We start from the raw sequence: 18479 nt of genomic DNA on the forward strand, positions 1-18479 counted from the left end.
CCCAAAGGGCCCTAAACAGTCAACTTCATTACTGTGGATCTGGAGTCATATGTAGGCCAGACCAGGTTTGGATGGCAGTTTCCTTCCCTAAAGGATATTAGTGAATCCGATGGGTTTTCCCCGACAATCAACAATGGATTCATGGTCATCATTAGATTGTTAACTCCAGATATTTATCGAATTCAAATTCTACCATCTGCTGTGGCGGGATTCAAACCCAGGTCCCCAGAACATTAACTGGGTCTCTGGATTAACAGTCCAGCAATAATACCACTAGGTCATCACCTCCCCAACTGTCAATCAAAAGCTCAGTCAAAGAGGCAGATTTTACTGAGTGGCTTAAATGAAAAGAAAGGGGTGGAGAATCAGAAATATTTGACACCGTAAGATGCATTATATAGCACATTTAATGTAGAAAACTATTTTAGGGTAAATCCCATATAACATTTGACACTAATCCATATTTAAGAGCAAAAATCTGAGATCTTAGTACAAATGGTAGCATTTTGTGAGTGTTTTCAAAAAAGTGAAAAATATGGAGAGGTAGAGAGGTTTAAAAGGGGACGATGGGGTGTAAGGGGGCCAAATTCCAGAACTTAGGTCCTTGATACCTAAAGGCATGGAATGAACGATAGAGCGATGAATATCAACGATATAAAGGAGACCAGAATTTGAGGAATTCACCAAAGAAGATAATAGGGACAGATAATATTGGTATTATTCAGAATGTGTTTATTCTCCCCACACAGTACCAACTACCCCAGCAAGACCTTACAGGAAGCAGTTGATAGGGGCCTTGACAGGATGGATGTTGAAAGGATGCTTCCCCTCATGAGAGAGATTAGAACTAGGGTATAGAGTTTGAAAATCAGGAATGTCTGATTTAAGACAGGAGGCTTTTTTTTCTATTTGACAGTCATGCTTCTTTGACCTTCTCTTCCCTACAGGGCATTGGAGGTACATTCATTGAATACTTTTAAGGCAGAGGTAGATAAATGTTTGATTTATCAAGGGAGTAAATTGTATTCAGGGTCGGCAGAATGTGAAGTTGAGGCTACAGACCTAACAGTTATGTTGTTGTTGAATGGCTGAGCAGTCCAGTTCAGCCAAACAGCCTACTTTTGCTCTTAAATCATAGCAATGTCACTGGAAGAGAAACCAGAAGTATTGTTTTTAAACTGTTATAAAGTAACTTTCAGGTTTCCAAATATTTGAGGAAATGACTGAAGAAGGGAATGGAAACAGCAAGTGCAGAGAAACACAGTAGGTCTGGCAGCATCTAAAGTTCATCTTTTGAATTCACAGATAACGAAACCTGTCTCAGATTTCAGATTTCCAGCATCTGCAACTTTGTGCTTATTTTAGGAAATGTAAAGTTTATTTCTGTTTTGAACTTTGTTAAACAAAAAATGCCCAGGAACAGTAAAACTGTGACTGTTAAGAGGCTAGCTTGATAGCCTCATGATATTAATACACCACAGCTCTTATCTAAGTTATGCGAACTCAGAAGTTTGTGTACCAATAGTCAAGCATGATGCGCATATTTCTGCATGGCTTAGGAAGATATGAAAATATATTTGCAATAAACTGGATTAGCTACATGCACCATTGCTGACCTCTGTTGTTCATTAAGTGAAATACAACTGCAGGTTCTTTCTCAAGCCTGTCTTGACATTGTGTAACAATGAGCTTGTGTCTTGTAGATATATGAACCGTGTCTGCTAATGTTGAGAGAGGTTTAGATTTTGTTTCCAATAAATAAATGAAATAGTTGAATTTATATAGCACATTTCATGACCCCATATTGTCCAAACTATTTTACAGTCAATGACTCATTTTTGAATTACACTCACTAGTTGTAGTAGTGGAAGTTTGGTAGTCAATTTGTTCACAGCGAGATTGATCAAACAGCAATGAAATGAATAACAAAATAAGCTGCTTTAATGATGTTAGTTCAGGGATAAATATTGGCCAGAACATAAAGAAGAACTCCTCTGATCTTCATCTAAATATTGAATCCTCTAAACTAAAGCCTTCTCAGATGGTTTTAATGGCAGACACAACAAAGGGCAATTCTTTCTTTGCTGTGTTCCTTCAATACTGTAGCTGGAATGCCAGCCTAATTAAGAATCCTTACAGTATGGAAACAGGACCTACGGCCCAACAAGTCCACACTAACCCTTGCAGTGTCCTACCCAGACCCATCCCCCTATAACCCACCTAACTTACACATCCCTGAACACCACAGGCAACTTAGCAATGCCAGTCCACCTAACTTACACATCTTTGGATTGTGGGACGAAACCGGAGCACCAGGAGGAAACCCTCGCAGACTCAGGGAGAATGTGCAAACTCCACACAGACAGTTGCCTAAGGGTGGAATCAAACCCAGGTCCCTGGCACTGTGAGGCAAAAGTGCTAACCATTGAGCCACTGTGCCACCCCATTAACATACTCAGGTCTCTGAGTTTATTACAAACCCATTTCCTTCTGAATCAAAGGCAAGTGTGCTCCCTCTGAGCCATGACTGACACTTTACTTAAGTGGCAAAGTTGATAAGAGCTATAGTGGAAGCAGTCACTCCTAAGTTGCAGGCTGCGGGTAGCTGGGTGACCGCCGGAAGAGGTAAGAGAGGAAGGCAGATAGTGCAGAGTTCTCTTGCGGGCATTCCCCTCAATAACAGGTATACTGCTTTGGATGCTGTTGGTGGGGGAGTGACCTTTCAGGGCCAGCAACAACAGTCAGGTGAGTGGCTCTATGACTGGCTCTGTGTTTCAGAGGGAGAAGGATGCAGTTAGACAGAACAATACCGACAGGAGACTCAATTGTGAGGGGGACAAGCAGGAGATTCTGTGGCCACAGAAGAGAAACCAGGAAGGTGTGTTGCCTCCCGGATGCCATGGTTAAGGATGTCTCCGAGTGGTTGCAGAACGTTCTGAAGGGAGAGGGTGAACAGCCAGAAGTCATTGTGCACATCAGTACAAATGACAAAGGTAGACAAAAGGATGGGGTCCTGCAAAATGAGTACAGAGAGTTAAGTAAGAAATTAAAAAGTAGGACCACGAAGGTATTGATGTGTGGATTACAGCCAGTGCCATTCTCTAGTGAGGATAGAAATAGAAGGATAGGCCAGATGATTGCGTGGCTAAGGAGCTAGTATAGGGGACAGGGTTTTCTGTTCTTGGATCGTTGGGATGACTTCTGGGGTAGGAGTGACAAAAGGGACAGGTTGCATTTGAACCGGAGGGGGTCCAATTTCTTTGCGGGGAGATTTGCTAGTGTTACCTGGGAGGGTTTAATCTAGCTTGGCAGGGGGGTGGGACTCTGGCCCCTCTCTTATTTATTGAGAAGTCAGGGGAAAATACATCAGCCATTGAGAGCAAGTGTACTATTCAGGATAGCTAGGGGCACAGTAAAGGGAGGGAAAAGTCTTCCATTTTAAAGTGTATTTATTTCAACACACAAGGCAGATGACTGGTAAGGTAGATGAGCTCAAAGCATAGATTAGCTCTGGGCACTGAGATATTAAAGCCATAACAGAAACATGGCTGAGAGAAGGGCAAGACTGGCAGCTCATTGTTCCAGGATAAAGAAGTTACTAGTGTGACAGAAGTACAGGTAAGTGAGGAGGGGGAGTTGCCCTTTTGATAAAGGAGTACATAACAGCAGCATTTAGAGAAGATATTCTGAAGGGGTCATCAAATGAGACCATTTGGTTAGAACTTAGAAACAAGAAGGGAATGGTCACTCTGTTGGGGCTGGATTATAGACCCCAAAATAGCAAACAGGTATTAAACGAGCAGATGTGTAGAGACAATACAGATACTGTAGGAATAACAGAGTACTATTGGTTGGAAATTTTAATTGCCCCTGTATTGGCTGGACCACTCAGAGTGCAAAAGGCCCGGACAGGGTGGAATTTGTCAAATGTGTCTAAGAAAGTTTCTACTCGGGAGGGTGCAACACTGGACCTCCTCTTAGGAAATGAGGTCGGGCAAGTGACTGAAGTGTCAGTCAGAGAGCAGATTGGGTCCAGTGACCACAATTCTCTTAGTTTTAACATAGTTATGGAAAAAGATACGACAGGTCCACAGGCTAAGGGGCTAAACTGGAGCAGGGTCAATTTTGGGGCCATTAGGCAGGATCTAGCAGAGGTTGATTAAGTGAGTCTGTTTGAAGGAAAAGGAATAATTGGGAAATGGGAGGCTTTTAGAAGTGTGATATCAAGAGTCCAGGTACAGTATGTCTCTGTTAGGGTGAAGGGAAAAGCTAGCAGGGATCCCTGGATTAAGAGGGGTGTTAAGGCTCTGGTCAGGAAAAAGAAGGCATACAACATAGAACATAGAACATTACAGCACAGTACAGGCCCTTCGGCCTTCGATGTTGTGCCGACCTGTCATACCAATCTCAAGCTCATCTAACCTACACTATTCCATGTACGTCCATATGCTTATCCAATGACGATGAAATGTACTTAAAGTTGGCGATTCTACAATCGTTGCAGGCAAAGCGTTCCATTCCCTTACTACTCTCTGAGTAAAGAAACCACCTCTAACATCTGTCTGAGATCTTTCACCCCTCAATTTAAAGCTATGCCCCCTCGTGCTCGCCATCACCATCCTAGGAAAAAGGCTCTCCGTATCCACCCTATCTAACCCTCTGATTATTTTATATGTTTCAATTAAATCACCTCTCAACCTTCTTTTCTCTAACGAAAACAGCCTCAAGTCCCTCAGCCTTTCCTTGTAAGACATTCCCTTCATACCAGGCAACATCCTAGTAAATCTCCTCTGCACCCTTTCCAAAGCTTTCACATCCTTCTTATAATGCAGTGACCAGAACTATACACAATACTCCAAGTGCGGCCGCACCAGAGTTTTGTACAGCTGCAGCATAACCTCTTGGTTCCGGAACTTGATCTCTCTATTAATAAAAGCTAAAACACTGTATGCCTTCTTAACAGCCCTGTCAACCTGGGTGGCAACTTTCAAGAATCTGTGTACATGAGCACCGAGATCTCTCTGCTCATCTACACTACCAAGAATCTTACCATTAGCCCAGTAAATTGCCTTCCGGTTACTCCTACCAAAGTGCATCACCTCACACTTGTCTGCATTAAACTCCATTTGCCACCTCTCAGCCCAGCTCTGCAGTTTGTCTGTGTCTCTCTGTAACCTACAACATCCTTCGTCACTATCCACAACTCCATCGATCTTAGTGTCATCTGCAAATTCACTAACCCATCCTTCTACGCCCTCATCCAGCTCATTTATAAAAATGACAAACAGCAGTGGACCCAACACTGACCCTTGCGGTACACCACTAGTAACTGGTCTCCAGGATGAACAATTCCCATCAACTACCACCCTCTGTTTTCTTTCAGCAAGCCAATTTCTGATCCAAACTGCTATATCTCCCACAATCCCATTCCTCCGCATTTTGTACAATAGCCTACTGTGGGGAACCTTATCGAACGCCTTGCTGAAATCCATATACACCACATCAACCGGTTTACCCTCATCTACCTGTTTGGTGACCTTCACAAAGAACTCAATAAGGTTTGTGAGGCACGACCTTCCCTTCACAAAACCGTGCTGACTGTCCCTAATCAAATTATTCTTTTCTCGATTATTATAATTCCTATCCCTTATAACCTTTTCCAACACTTTACCAACAACTGAAGTAAGGCTCACTGGTCTATAATTACCAGGGTTGTCTCTACTCCCCTTCTTGAACAGGGAAACCACATTTGCTATGCTCCAGTCGTCTGGCACTATTCCTGTAGACAATGACTAGTTAAAGATCAATGCCAAAGGCTCAGCAATCTCCTCCCTGGCTTCCCAGAGGATCCTAGGATAAATCCCAACGGGCCCAGGGGACTTATCTATTTCCACACTCTGTAGGATTTCTAATACCTCTTCCTTGTGAACCTCAATCCCACCTAGTCTAGTAGCCTGTATCTCAGTATTCTCCTCGACAACATTGTCATTTTCTAGAGTGAATACTATTGAAAAATATTCATTTAGTGCTTCCCCTATCTCCTCTGACTCCACACACAACTTCCCACTACTATCCTTGATTGACCCTAATCTTACATTCGTCATTCTTTTATTCCTTAAATACCTATAGAAAGCCTTAGAGTTTACCCTGATCCTATCCGCCAACAACTTCTCATGTCTCCTCATGGCTCTTCTAAGCTCTCTCTTTAGGTCTTTCCTGGCTACCTCGTTGCCCTCAAGCGCCCTAACTGAGCCTTCACATCTCATCCTAACGTAAGCCTTCTTCTTCCTCTTGACCAGAGATTCCACCTCCTTCGTAAACCATGGCTCCCGCGCTCTACAGCTTCCTCCCTGCCTGACAGGTACATACTTATCTAGGACACACAGGAGCTTTTCCTTGAATAAGCTCCACATTTCTAATGTGCCCATCCCCTGCAGTTTCCTTCCCCATCCTATGCTCCCTAAATCTTGCCTAATCTCATTGTAATTGCCTTTCCCCCAGCTATAACTCTTGCCCAGTGGTAAATACCTATCCCTTTCCATCACTAAAGTAAACATAACAGAATTGTGATTGCTATCACCAAAGTGCTCACCTACTTCCAAATCTAACACCTGGCCAGGCTCATTACCCAGTACCAAATCTAATGTGGCTTCGCCCCTTGTTGGCCTATCTACATATTGTGTCAGGAAGCCCTCCTGCACACACTGGACAAAAACTGACCCATCTGTAGTACTCGAACCATAGTGTTCCCAATCAATACTTGGAAAGTTGAACTCCCCCATGACAACTACCCTGTCTCTCTCATTCCTATCGAGAATCATCTTTGCTATCCTTTCCTCTACATATCTGGAACTATTCGGAGGCCTATAGAAAACTCACAACAGGGTGACCTCTCCTTTCCTGTTTCTAACCTCAGCCCATACTACCTCAGTTGACGAGTCCCCAAACATAATTTCTGCAACTGTAATACTGTCCTTGACCAACAATGCCACACCTCCCCCCCTTTTATCATCTTCTCTGTTCTTACTGAAACATCTAAATCCCGGAACCTGCAACAACCATTCCTATCCCTGCTCTATCCATGTCTCAGAAATGGCCACAACATCGAAGTCCCAGGTACTGACCCATGCTGCAAGTTCACCCACCTATTCCAGATGCTCCTGGCATTGAAGTAGACACACTTCAAAGCAACCTCTTGCTTGCCAGTGCCATCTTGTGTCCCTGAAACTTTATTTTGGACCTCCCTACTCTCAACCTTTTCTATACTCGAACTACAATTTTGGTTCCCATCCCCCTGCTGAATTAGTTTAATCCCACCTGAATAGCCTTAGCAAATGTCCCCCCCAGGATATCAGTACTCCTCTGGTTCAGGTGAAGACCATCCTGCTTGTAGAGGTCCCACCTACCCCAGAAAGAGCCCCAATTATCCAAGAATCCAAAACCCTCCCTCCTGCACCATCCCTGTAGCCACGAGTTCAACTCCTCTCTCTCCCTATTCCTCGCCTCACTAGCACGTGGCACGGGCAACAAACCAGAGACAACAACTCTGTTCGTCCTAGCTCTCAGTGACCATCCTAGCTCCCTGAATTCCTGCCTTAAATCCCCATCTCTCTTTCTACCTATGTCATTGGTGCCAATGTGGACCACGACTTGGGACTGTTCCCCCTCCCTCTTCAGGATCCCAAAAACACGATCAGAGACATCACGCACCTTGACACCTGGGAAGCAACACACCAACCGTGAGTCTCTCTCATCCCCACAGAACCTCCTATCTGTCCCCCTAACTATGGAGTCCCCAATGACTACTGCTCTGCTCCTCTTCCCCCTTCCCTTCTGAGCAGCAGGGACAGACTCTGTGCCAGAGACCTGTGCCCCACTGCTTTCCCCTGGTAAGTCATCCCCCCCAACAGTATCCAAAACGTTATACTTATTGTTGAGGGGAATGGCCACAGGGGATCCCTGCACTGCCTGCCGGTTCCCTTTCTGTCCACTGACCGTAACCCATCTGCCTTTTTCTTGTACCTGAGGAGTGACTACATCCCTGTAACTCCTCTCAATAACCCCCTCTGCCTCCCGAATGATCCGAAGTTCATCCAGCTCCAGCTCCAGTTCCCTAACGTGGTTTTCGAGGAGCTGGAGTTGGGAGCACTTCCCGCAGATGTAGTCAGCAGGGACACTAGTGGTGACCCTTACCTCCCACATTCTGCAGGAGGAACCTTCAACTGCTCTGACCACTGTTCCCATTATTCTAAATTCCCAAGACTGTTAAAAAATAAAGAATAAAAAATAAACTTGTTACCTTACCAATCAGGCACACAGAATCTTTTGTTTTGGTTAGAGGAGGAGGATGAGGGGGGGCACTACCCGAGTAGTGTTTTGGGTAACGCAACCACACAAATATATTACCTCACTTACTCAGCAGTCCCGTGTCCGCTCCTGCTCAGCGTACCTCCGCCTATTCACAAGGTAAGCTTTTTATAGATTCAAAAACAGTGACTCACCGGCTTCCCGACAGGCTCCTGCTCCAAGCTCCCACTCGCGCCACTGCTGCAACCAGAAATGGAAGGCACCGACACTCGAGGTAAGCTTTTTATATGCTTTGGTTTAAGCTATTCGGCTCAAGAGAATCACTAGGTGACAATAAAAAGTGTAGGAGCACACTTACGAGGGAAATCAGACGAGCAAAAAGAGGGTATGAGATGGATCTGGTAGATAAGGTTAAAGATAATCCCAAGAAGTTCTACACCTATATTAGAGTAAGACAATGGCTAGAGAGAGGATAGGTCCCCTCAAAGATCAGCGTGGCCATCTATGCGTGGAGCCACAGGAGATGGGGGAGATTTTTAATGAACTTTTCTCCTCAGTGTTTACTGAGGAGAAAATCACAGATGCTAAGAAAATAAGGGAAACAAGTAAGAATGTTTTAGTTTGCATACATATTACCAGAGAGAAGATGTTTGCAACCTTAAAGTGCATTAAAGTGGATAAATCCCCTGAGCCTGATCAAGTCCATCTTTAGACATTGTGGGAGGCTAGGGAAGAAATTGCAGAGGCTCTTGAAGAGATTTTTCCTTAATCTTTAGCCACAAGTGAAGTTCTGGAAGATTGGAGGGTGACTAACGTTGTTCCGTTGTTTAAGAACAGTAGGAAAGACAAGGCAAGGAACTACAGACATCAGTTGTCGGCAAGTTATTGAAGAGAACCCCAGAGGGATCGGTGCTGTTATTTTTGTTATTATTGTTTGTTATTTGCTACTTGCATAAATGATCTTGATGTGAATGTACAAGACTTGATTAGTAAGTTTACAGATGACACAAAATTAGGATGTATTGTTTACAGCAAGGAAGGTTCTCAATAATTACAGAGGGATCTTGATCAGATGGGGAAGTGGGCTGAGGATTGGCAAATGCAGTTCAATACAGATAAGTGTGAAGTGTTGCACTTTGGAAAGTCAAACCAAAGTAGGACTTAAACCGCAAATGGTAAGATCCTGAGTAGCATTGTGGAACAAAGGGACCTAGGTGGCATCACTTGTAGACAGGGTGGTGAAAAAGACGTTTAGCATGACATTATGTTACAGTTGTATATGTCATTGGTGAGATCGCACTTGGAGTATCGTGTACAGTTTTAGACACTCTGTTATAGGAAAGATATAGTTAAACTGGAAAGCATCTAAAGAAGATTCACGAGAATGTTGCCAGGACTAGTAAGCCTGAGATATTGGGATATATTGGCCAGCATAGGATGTTATTCCTTGAAACATAGGAGAATGAGGGATGTCCTTACTGAGGTGTATAAAATCATGAGGGGCATAGATAGGATGAATGCATATAGCCTTTTTACCAGGAATGGGAAATTGAAAACTAGAGGGCATAGGTTGAAGGTGAGTGGGGAAAGATTTAAGATGGACCTGAGAGGCAACTTCTTCGTGCAGAGGGTGGTGCATTTATGGAATGTGCTGCTGAATAAAGTGGTTGAGGCAGGTACAATAATAATATTTAAAAAACATTCAGATAGGTACATGGATGGGAAGGATTCAGAGAGATACGAAACAAATGCAGGCAATTGGAACTAACTGAGTGAGCACCATGGTCAGCAGGGACCAGTTTGGGCTGAAGGGCCTGTTTCCATGCTGTATTACTCTGTGACTCTACTCTATGTCACCTCATGGGAGTAAATTCATTTTTGATAACTGGTCCTTTTGCTGCCATAGCAGGTGTCAAGTTTGGTGTTGAGAATGTGTAGAGCTGGATGGATGAACACAGCAGGCCAAGCAGCATCAGAGGAGCGGGAAAGCTGACATTTTAGGCCTAGACACTTCTTCATTTTGTTTTCTGAAGAAGGGTCTAGGCCTGAAACGTCAGCCTTCCTGCTCCTCTGATGCTGTTTGGCCTGCTGCGTTCATCCAGCTCTACACCTTGTTATCTCAGATTCTCCAGCATCTGCAGTTCTGACTATCTCTGGTGTTGAGAATACTGGGATGTAAAGTGAGCGTTTGCCAACCTGTTTGTCTTTAACAGGGGTATGTACAATGTGTCAGGTAGCTTGCTCACCCTGGGGCTGACACCACCTCCCCCATCCAGGTGGGTGGGTGCTGAAATCAGCTGCTTTTAATGGCAGTAGATTTTGCCAGGACAATATTATAAATATTTGTTTTGATTACACACTGTGTGATGTGAAGAGGAGGCTGGAAACAAAACAATGCAGTGTGACCTTGTTTTAATGCGTCAGTCTATATGTCATTCAAGAGTGAAAAATTGGACAGGTAAGTGAATTGGTGAGTGATGGGAGATGAGCAGTTTCAGATGTTGAGCAGGGGAGATGCAGGAGGACAAAACAAAGTGCCTATTCACAGCTGGCTATTCACCGGCTCTTTGCGCAGCACCAATCATACTTCAGACAGTAGTGCATTAGGCTATGTTCACTAACAAAGATGTGGAGATGCCAGTGTTGGACTGGGGTGGACACAGTCAGAAGTCACAGAACATCAGGTCATAGTCCAACAGGTTTGTTTCAAATCACAAGCTTTTGTAGCACTGCTCCTTCATCAGGTGAAGACTTCTGACTTTGTCTTCTAACGAAAGCAATTTAAAGCTGTTTTTAAAAAGTGTTTAAAAGAGCCTCACAACACGTCAGAAATCAGACCGACCATTGCATACATTGCTGCTTCAGAACTCATGATCCCAAAATCATATCTCGCGACTCTTGGGAAACCCTGTCATAAGATCTCTTGGTATAGAAGGAAGCCACTCAGCCTGTGTACCTACGGTTGATCTTTGAAACAGAAAGTCACATAATCCCATGCTCCCAATCTTTCTCCATATAACCCTGCAAATTAATCCTCTTCAAGTATATGTCTGATGGCCCTATTTGAGTATCATGTTACACATGTTAACAACCCTCAAAATGAAGCAACTTCTGTTCACCTTGAATTCCTTTGTCAGTCACTTAAAACTATGATCTCTAGTTCCAGAAACTTTGCTGAGGGAAACAGGCTATCCCCATTCACTCTGTATCAAACCCCTTGGGCCTAACACCAACGTCAAGCCAACACATGGAATTTTCATTTCTTCCATAACTAACAGGTTTCCACTCAGATCATTAAACAAGAATCGATGGTCTGTGATAATAGGAACTGCCGATGCTGGAGAATCCGCGACAACAAAGTGTGAAGCTGGATGAACACAGCAGGCCAAGCAGCATCTCAGGAGCACAAAAGCTGACGTTTCGGGCCTAGACTCTTCATCAGAAATAGGGGAGGGGGAGAGGGAACTGAAATAAATAGGGAGAAGAGGGGGAGGTGGATCGAAGATGGATAGAGGAGAAGATAGGTGGAGAGGATACAGACAAGTTAAAGAGGTGGGGATGGAGCCAGTAAAGGTGAGTGTAGGTGGGGAGGTAGGGAGACAATTGGTCAGTCCGGGGAGGAAGGACAGGTCGAGGGGGCTGGATGAGGTTAGTAGGAAGGAAATGGGGGTGCAGCTTGAGGTGGGAGGAGGGGATAGGTGAGAGGAAGAACAGGTTAGGGAGGTGGGGATGAGCTGGGCTGGTTTTGGGATGCAGTGGGGGGAGGAGAAATTTTGAAGCTTGTGAAATCCACATTGGTACCATTGGCCTGCAGGGTTCCCAAGCGGAATATGAGTTGCTGTTCCTGCAACTTTTGGGTGGCATCATTGTGGCACTGCAGGAGGCCCAGGATGGACACATAGTCTAGGAATGGAAGGGGGAGTTGAAATGGTTCGCGACTGGGAGGTGCAGTTGTTTATTGCGAACCGAGTGTAGGTGGTCTGCAAAGCTGTCCCCGAAGCCTCCACTTGGTTTCCCCAATGTAGAGGACGCCACAACGGGTACAGCGGATGCAGTATACCAGATTGGCAGATGTGCAGGGGAACATCTGCTTGATGTGGAAAATCTTCTTGAGGCCTGGGATGGGGGTGAGGGAGGAGGTGTGGGGCAAGTGTAGCACTTCTTATGGTTGCAGGGGAAAGTGCAGGTGTGGTGGGGTTGGAGGGAAGTGTGGAGTGGACAAGGGAGTCATGGAGAGAGTGGTCCCTCCAGAAAGCAGACAAGGTTGGGGAGGGAATATTGTCTTTGGTGGTGGGTTAGGATTGCAGATGGCGGAAGTGTCGGAGGATGATGTGTTGGATACGGAGGTTGGTGGGGTGCTACGTGAGGATGAAGGGGTATTTCTTTAATATTTTTTATCTGGTTCTTACACGATGAGCTTTCAAATTGGAGGCATCTGCTCAAAGTACCTCAATAGGTTTTGCAATGACTCTCTGCATGTGCATTCCTATCAAGTGAGACGTTTGGTTTTAACTGTGAGGGGTGAGAGGAAGTCCACTGATGATTGATGTCACAGTCGAGTACAAACATACGTGACGTATTCAAGTACACATTTGTTGCTGTTTGCTGGAGCCAATATAACCCAAAGAAGTGCTGGCTGGGCAGTAGAACTGTTTCATTGGGCATGCTGTGATCTGTTTGCCTGCAATCTCTCAGTCTCATGAAATGTAACCCAAATCCATATTGCGGCTCTCCAAGTGATGATATCCTTTCCCCCTCTCAGTAAAACTAAGCTGGAGTGCTGGAGAAATCTGTTTACCTGCCAACTTTCCTAATTAAGAACAGTGACATAAAATTGCTTCATCAGCTGTAAGGTATTTGGACACACAGTGATGTTGGGGGGGGGGGTGCGCGTGTGGGGAAATTTAGCCTTTCCAAACTGTTCAATCATTCAGTGAGGTCAAAAGTGATCTATGCCTTAACTCCAGACAACTATCCTGAGCTTCACAAAAGTCTATCAATCTCAGATTTAAAGTGGAAATTGATCAAGCATCTATTCCTGTTTGAGGAAGATAATTCCAAACCTCTCACAGATATTTTATGTGAAGAAATATTTCCTCTGGTTAAATTTCATGGGTGGCGGGGTGGGGGAAGGGAGAGAATGAAGTTGGAGTAGGGGGTAGCATGTTGCTTGGCCCACTGTCGCAAGAATTGGCCAACAGCTGAGAGACCTAAGAAGTGCCCATCTCGGCGTAATAATGCACTATAGGCAGGCTAAATGGGCAGAGAGTGGCATTTACTGCTCTTGACAGCCACAGCTCTAGCAGTCGCAGAAGAATAGTGAGTGTTGTTTGGACCGTATCCAAGATAACACACACAGAGTTTTCCCAGATCCCAGAGCAGGATTAGTCATAGGCTGTTAGGGTAGGGCAAGATCAGGCAGCCTCAGGAGACAGTGTGAAGGCCGCTAGGAGGGCAAAGGGCATGGAGGCCAGTCAATGAGGAACAAAGAGGTGCCCAGAGAAACCCTCGAAATGCTGTAAGCTCTTACATCCAGCCTCTCCAAAAACATTTTTCAAAAGCAGGCTCCCTCCCAACCACCCATGTCAGCCATGTTATGGCACGAGAAGCGTAGGATTTGAGTCAATAGTTTGCCTCAAGCTCAATTGCCCATTCATTTATTTTTAGAAAATGGTAGTCAGGCTGTCAGTTTCAGTCACTGCATCTCCATTGTGTTATGGGAATGAATGGGAAGGCAATGGGTTTGTTATCCCTGGCATTTTCTGTACCACCACCTGCCAAAAACATGTCTGGCACATGTAGGACACATAATCTAGCCCCTAACTTCATTCCTGAAAGGTTTGGCTCTAGTGTTTAGGCTGTGTCCCTTCATCCTAGACTCCCCCAGTTGAAGTGGGAGCAGGTTGTTTGTGCAAAAATGTTTCTCTTTTCTACGGAATCAGAAATGTCTTATCTTTTTATTAGGGTACCTCAAGCTGAAAATCTTAAATCAATTTCCAATTGAGCCACAACAATGATCCTCCACAGTTAAACCCCTCAGCCTTTTTTAAAAATAAAATTCTAAAGCTATACATGATCATAGAGCATTAGATGTCAGCTAAATTCAAATGAAAATTTAATGTCCAAATTTAAAGGGATGGTTACCTGCTCCCTTGCAAGCTTTTTTTATCTTCTTGGCATCTCCCTCTTCACTGAAATGCACATGATATCGAATACCTGGCTGCGTAATTAAATATGAATTATTAATAATTGAACACAATTTTTACTTAGACTCAAGGCATGATATAATTATGGCTCAAAGAAAGATAACCTTCAATCATCCCACTATTTTCTAATTTACACCAATTTTCTTTCATTCCCATATGCATTAATCTACATTGGTTCCCAACTTGGCAATGCTTTGATTTTAAAGTTTTAGTGTGTATATTTTCAGTCTCTTGTGGCCTCCTCTCTCCACAACACCGTAATCTTCTCCTGCCCCATAATCATTCCAGATATTCATCATTTGCCACTGATCCCAATTCAATTCCCTCAAATTTTTCAACACGGTAACTCTGTAAGATTATTCATACTAGAATGGTATAGACAGGTCAAATGGAAATTAATGAAAGTCAACTAATAAGGACAGAATGACATTAACTATTTGATTATTGTACATAAAATTTGCTGCACGGAACTAGGCCATTTTGCCCAAGCAATCATGCTCTACTTAGAATCATAGAATCCTGACTGAGTGGAAACAGGCCCTTCGGCCCAACAACTCTATCAGAGCATCCCCCCAGACTCATCCCCCAATAACCCACTTAATACACACATCCCCGGACACTATGGGCAATGTAGCATGGCCAATCCATTTAGCCCTGCAGAACTTTGGACTGTGGGAGGAAACTGGAGTACCTGGAGAAAACCCATGCAGACACAGGGAGAATGTGCAAACTCCACACAGACAGTCACCTGAGGGTGGAATCAAATCTGGCTCCCTGGTACTGTGGGGCAGCAGTGCTAGCCACTGAGCCATACCTGCACCACCTCTCTTCCCAACTATACTTCACCCCATCAGTATATCCTTGTATTAATTTTTCCCTCACAAGTAATTTCCCCATAAATACATCTGTGTTACTTGACTCAAGTAGGCCTTGAGTTGGAAATTCCATGTTCTCACAGCTCTTTGAGAATAGGTGTTTTTCTTAAATTCTTTGTTGGTTTTATTGGTAACGGTCTTATTATTGTGGCCCCTAGTTTTGCACTCCTCACAAGAGGGAAACATCAGACTCGAAATTTGTGTCCGTGTTTTTGCAGGGGTCACCACTTGTACCAGGTATGTGCCTATTTGGTTTGAGTTGGCTACACACAGGTTTGGTGCATCCATCTCATCTGATTTATTATTGCAGGGCTGAGCATGTCTCGCACTGTTGTTTTTCTCTTAATGCTGTTGGCTGCCTTTTGATTCAGCTGAGACCAAATGGTTCACATTCCCATGGTACAGAATCCTGCTGTACTTGAGACAAGTACCAGGTACTGATGCTGGCTGAGTGATGAGAGAGTGTGGCTTTCAGCACAGGAACAACTACGTCATAGGTTGAATTTGCTACATGATGATGTATTTTCTGACCTTGACCATCCATGTGAAATAACTGGATTGCTTGTAGCACTGCTACCAGCTCCCTTCGAAGGGTAATCGTTGAGCACTTTCTGGAGCCCAGTGGAAACTGTGTGTTAATCTTCTTGCCCACTTCTATCACTGATTTGCCCTATCTTTTAGCACAGACTGATAGCCAAGCAGCTTGTCATGTTTCGCAGCAAAGGACAGACAAGGGGGGAAAATGGGCTGGTCCATATTTGGACAGAAAAGTTGGTGAGATGCCCCATGTTAGTAAGTAGGAAGCACAGAAGGGCAGGAAGGCTTAGTAGTTTGGGGGAATGGGGATGAGGGAAGATGCTGCAAGTAGTGCAGGAAATGGTTGGCCATAAATCATGATAGGAAGTGGGTGCAATGGCAGAACTACAGTGAGTGTGAGGTCACAGAAAGATGGTGACACTTTCCTTTACAGATCATAGAAGATCATTAACCCGCCCATTCACCCAGAGTGTGGGCACTGCACTGGTCTGTTTGGCTATTTGAACCATTGTTTGCCACAGTGCGCATTTGTTGCTTCTGAACACAAGTTAGTGCAAGAGCAGCACCGTGGAAGCATGGTACATACTTAATGAAGTGAATTGTGAAAGCTGGGTGTGAAAAATCTCAAGGACTCTTGGAAGGAAACCATCCATAAAATCCCTGAAGCTGACAGTCAAATTCTGTGAAAAATTCAGCTCTTGGTTTCTAAGCAAACCTTCTGGACTCCCTGGTGAATGTAGAAGCAGCTAGTAGTCTCATAAAAGGACAACAAAATGAGGGTCTCTCAATGAGACTCTACAACCATTCAAATGAGGTAGATGCCCCAGATTTGTATGGATCTGAATGGGTTTTGACAGGTCATGAAGTATGACCCAGCACCCAGAAAAATTGGGCACATAAATTTCTATCCTCTGTTTACCTGCCATTGACCCACATCATTTAATACCTGTAAGGTCCAATGAAATCCCTGTAAACTTTTTGCACTTCTCCAGGGCCTCCAGATCCGTATCCTTTATGAACTACAGAGTCCAGAAAAAATTACAAATAATTGGACATCCTCTTTGAACCCAACTGTACTGATAATGACAAAATTTCCAAACCGTAATCTAAAAGATGAAAATGAGTACACAACCTTTAGTTGCTTAATAGCAAAGTCAACTCCTTATCTTTACTGTTTTATAACATTTGATTGACAAATATTTCCAAGGGGCCTTTTCTGCAATTAGGTTGTAAAATTGTTTTATGTTCTTGTACCATTCAATGTCACTCTTGCTGAAAAAAGCACACTGACCTGGCTGACTATATTGGCTGCTAATATTATGCTGTCCCAATATTTTCTACCACATGGGCTCATAGAGTTTAGAATGGGACTATATTTGAATGATTTATACTGTTATTGGCTTTATGGTAGCTGTTTGGCATCATACTTGCACAAAGGACAATGGTTGTGGTTGTTGAAGCTCAGTCATCTCAGTCTCTGGGATATCTCTGCAGGAGTTCCTCAGGGTAGTGTCCCAGGCAAAGGCATCTTTAGTTGCTTCATCAATGACCTTCCATCCACCATTTGGTGAGAAGTAGAGATGTTCAATAATAATTGTGCAATGTTCTGCATTGCTCACAACTCCTCACACACTGAAGCAATCCATGTCCAAGTGCAACAAGAGCTGGTCATTCAAGCTGGGGATGGTGAGTGGCGAGGAACATTTGTGCCACACAAGTGTCAGTCCATGACCATCTCCAACAAGAAGGAATCTAACTTTGCCCTTTGACATTCAATGACATTATGATCATTGAATTCCTCACTGATAATATTCTCATGAAGCTCTTTGGGAGTTTTACTGAGTATACGGTACCAAATAAGTACAGGTTATTGTTGTTGAAGACAAGGAAAGTAAGTAAAAAAATGCATTGGTGCCCCCATCCTCACCTCACCCTCACACTCATGATGGTCAGGAATACTTAGAGATCTTTCATATCAACTAGATGACTCTGATGTCTACAGTGTATATCATAATTGTAGGCTGATTTCCTCCATAAATTTCAGGTTGAAGATTAACACTGACCAACCTCCTCCTGTCATTCCCCTGGTCCAAGCAAATAAGAACATAAGAAATAGGAATAGGAGAGGATCATTTGACCTTAGAATGCTGTTCTACCATTCAATTATATCGTGACTGATTACTTTCCTGCTTGATACCTATAATAGTTCAAAAATTTGCCTAACTCAGTCTTGAATATATTCAATGGCTCATCCTACACTGTGCTTCGGGTTAGAGAATTCCAAAGAGTCTCAATTCAACAAGAAATTCCTTCTCATCTCCATCCTGATTGGGTGATCCTCTTATTTTGAAACCAGGCCCCTTTTTCCAGATTTCCCCTGTGGGGATAAATATCATAATAGAATCTATCCCTTAATTGTTGGTAGTACCCCAGACAGTGGGTACTGCTGAAGGAAAATCTGTCATGGTAATCAGTGCAGTGCTGATCCACGACATGTTCTCTCTGTGCCTATCGGTTTTGTGGTTAGGAGATCAAACTGCATTGACTTGGGGGG

The 18479-nt window shown here is 43.9% G+C and overlaps 1 protein-coding gene across 2 annotated transcripts in view; it reads right to left on the reverse strand.

The window, feature by feature from the left end:
* anxa13l (annexin A13, like) overlaps positions 1 to 18479 on the reverse strand; it is a 47776-nt gene that overhangs the window by 26805 nt on the left and 2492 nt on the right. The window contains exon 2 of one of the 2 annotated variants that reach the window (XM_048528535.2): positions 14452 to 14527. The exons of the other annotated variant lie outside the window; for it this stretch is intronic. Within the exon in view, the coding sequence (XP_048384492.1) occupies positions 14452 to 14527 (76 nt within the window). The remainder of the gene's footprint in view (positions 1 to 14451; positions 14528 to 18479) is intronic. 2 annotated transcript variants of the gene reach the window in all.

This window comes from Stegostoma tigrinum, chromosome 5 (genome assembly GCF_030684315.1).
Source record: "Stegostoma tigrinum isolate sSteTig4 chromosome 5, sSteTig4.hap1, whole genome shotgun sequence".
Classification (NCBI taxonomy): Eukaryota; Metazoa; Chordata; class Chondrichthyes; order Orectolobiformes; family Stegostomatidae; genus Stegostoma; species Stegostoma tigrinum.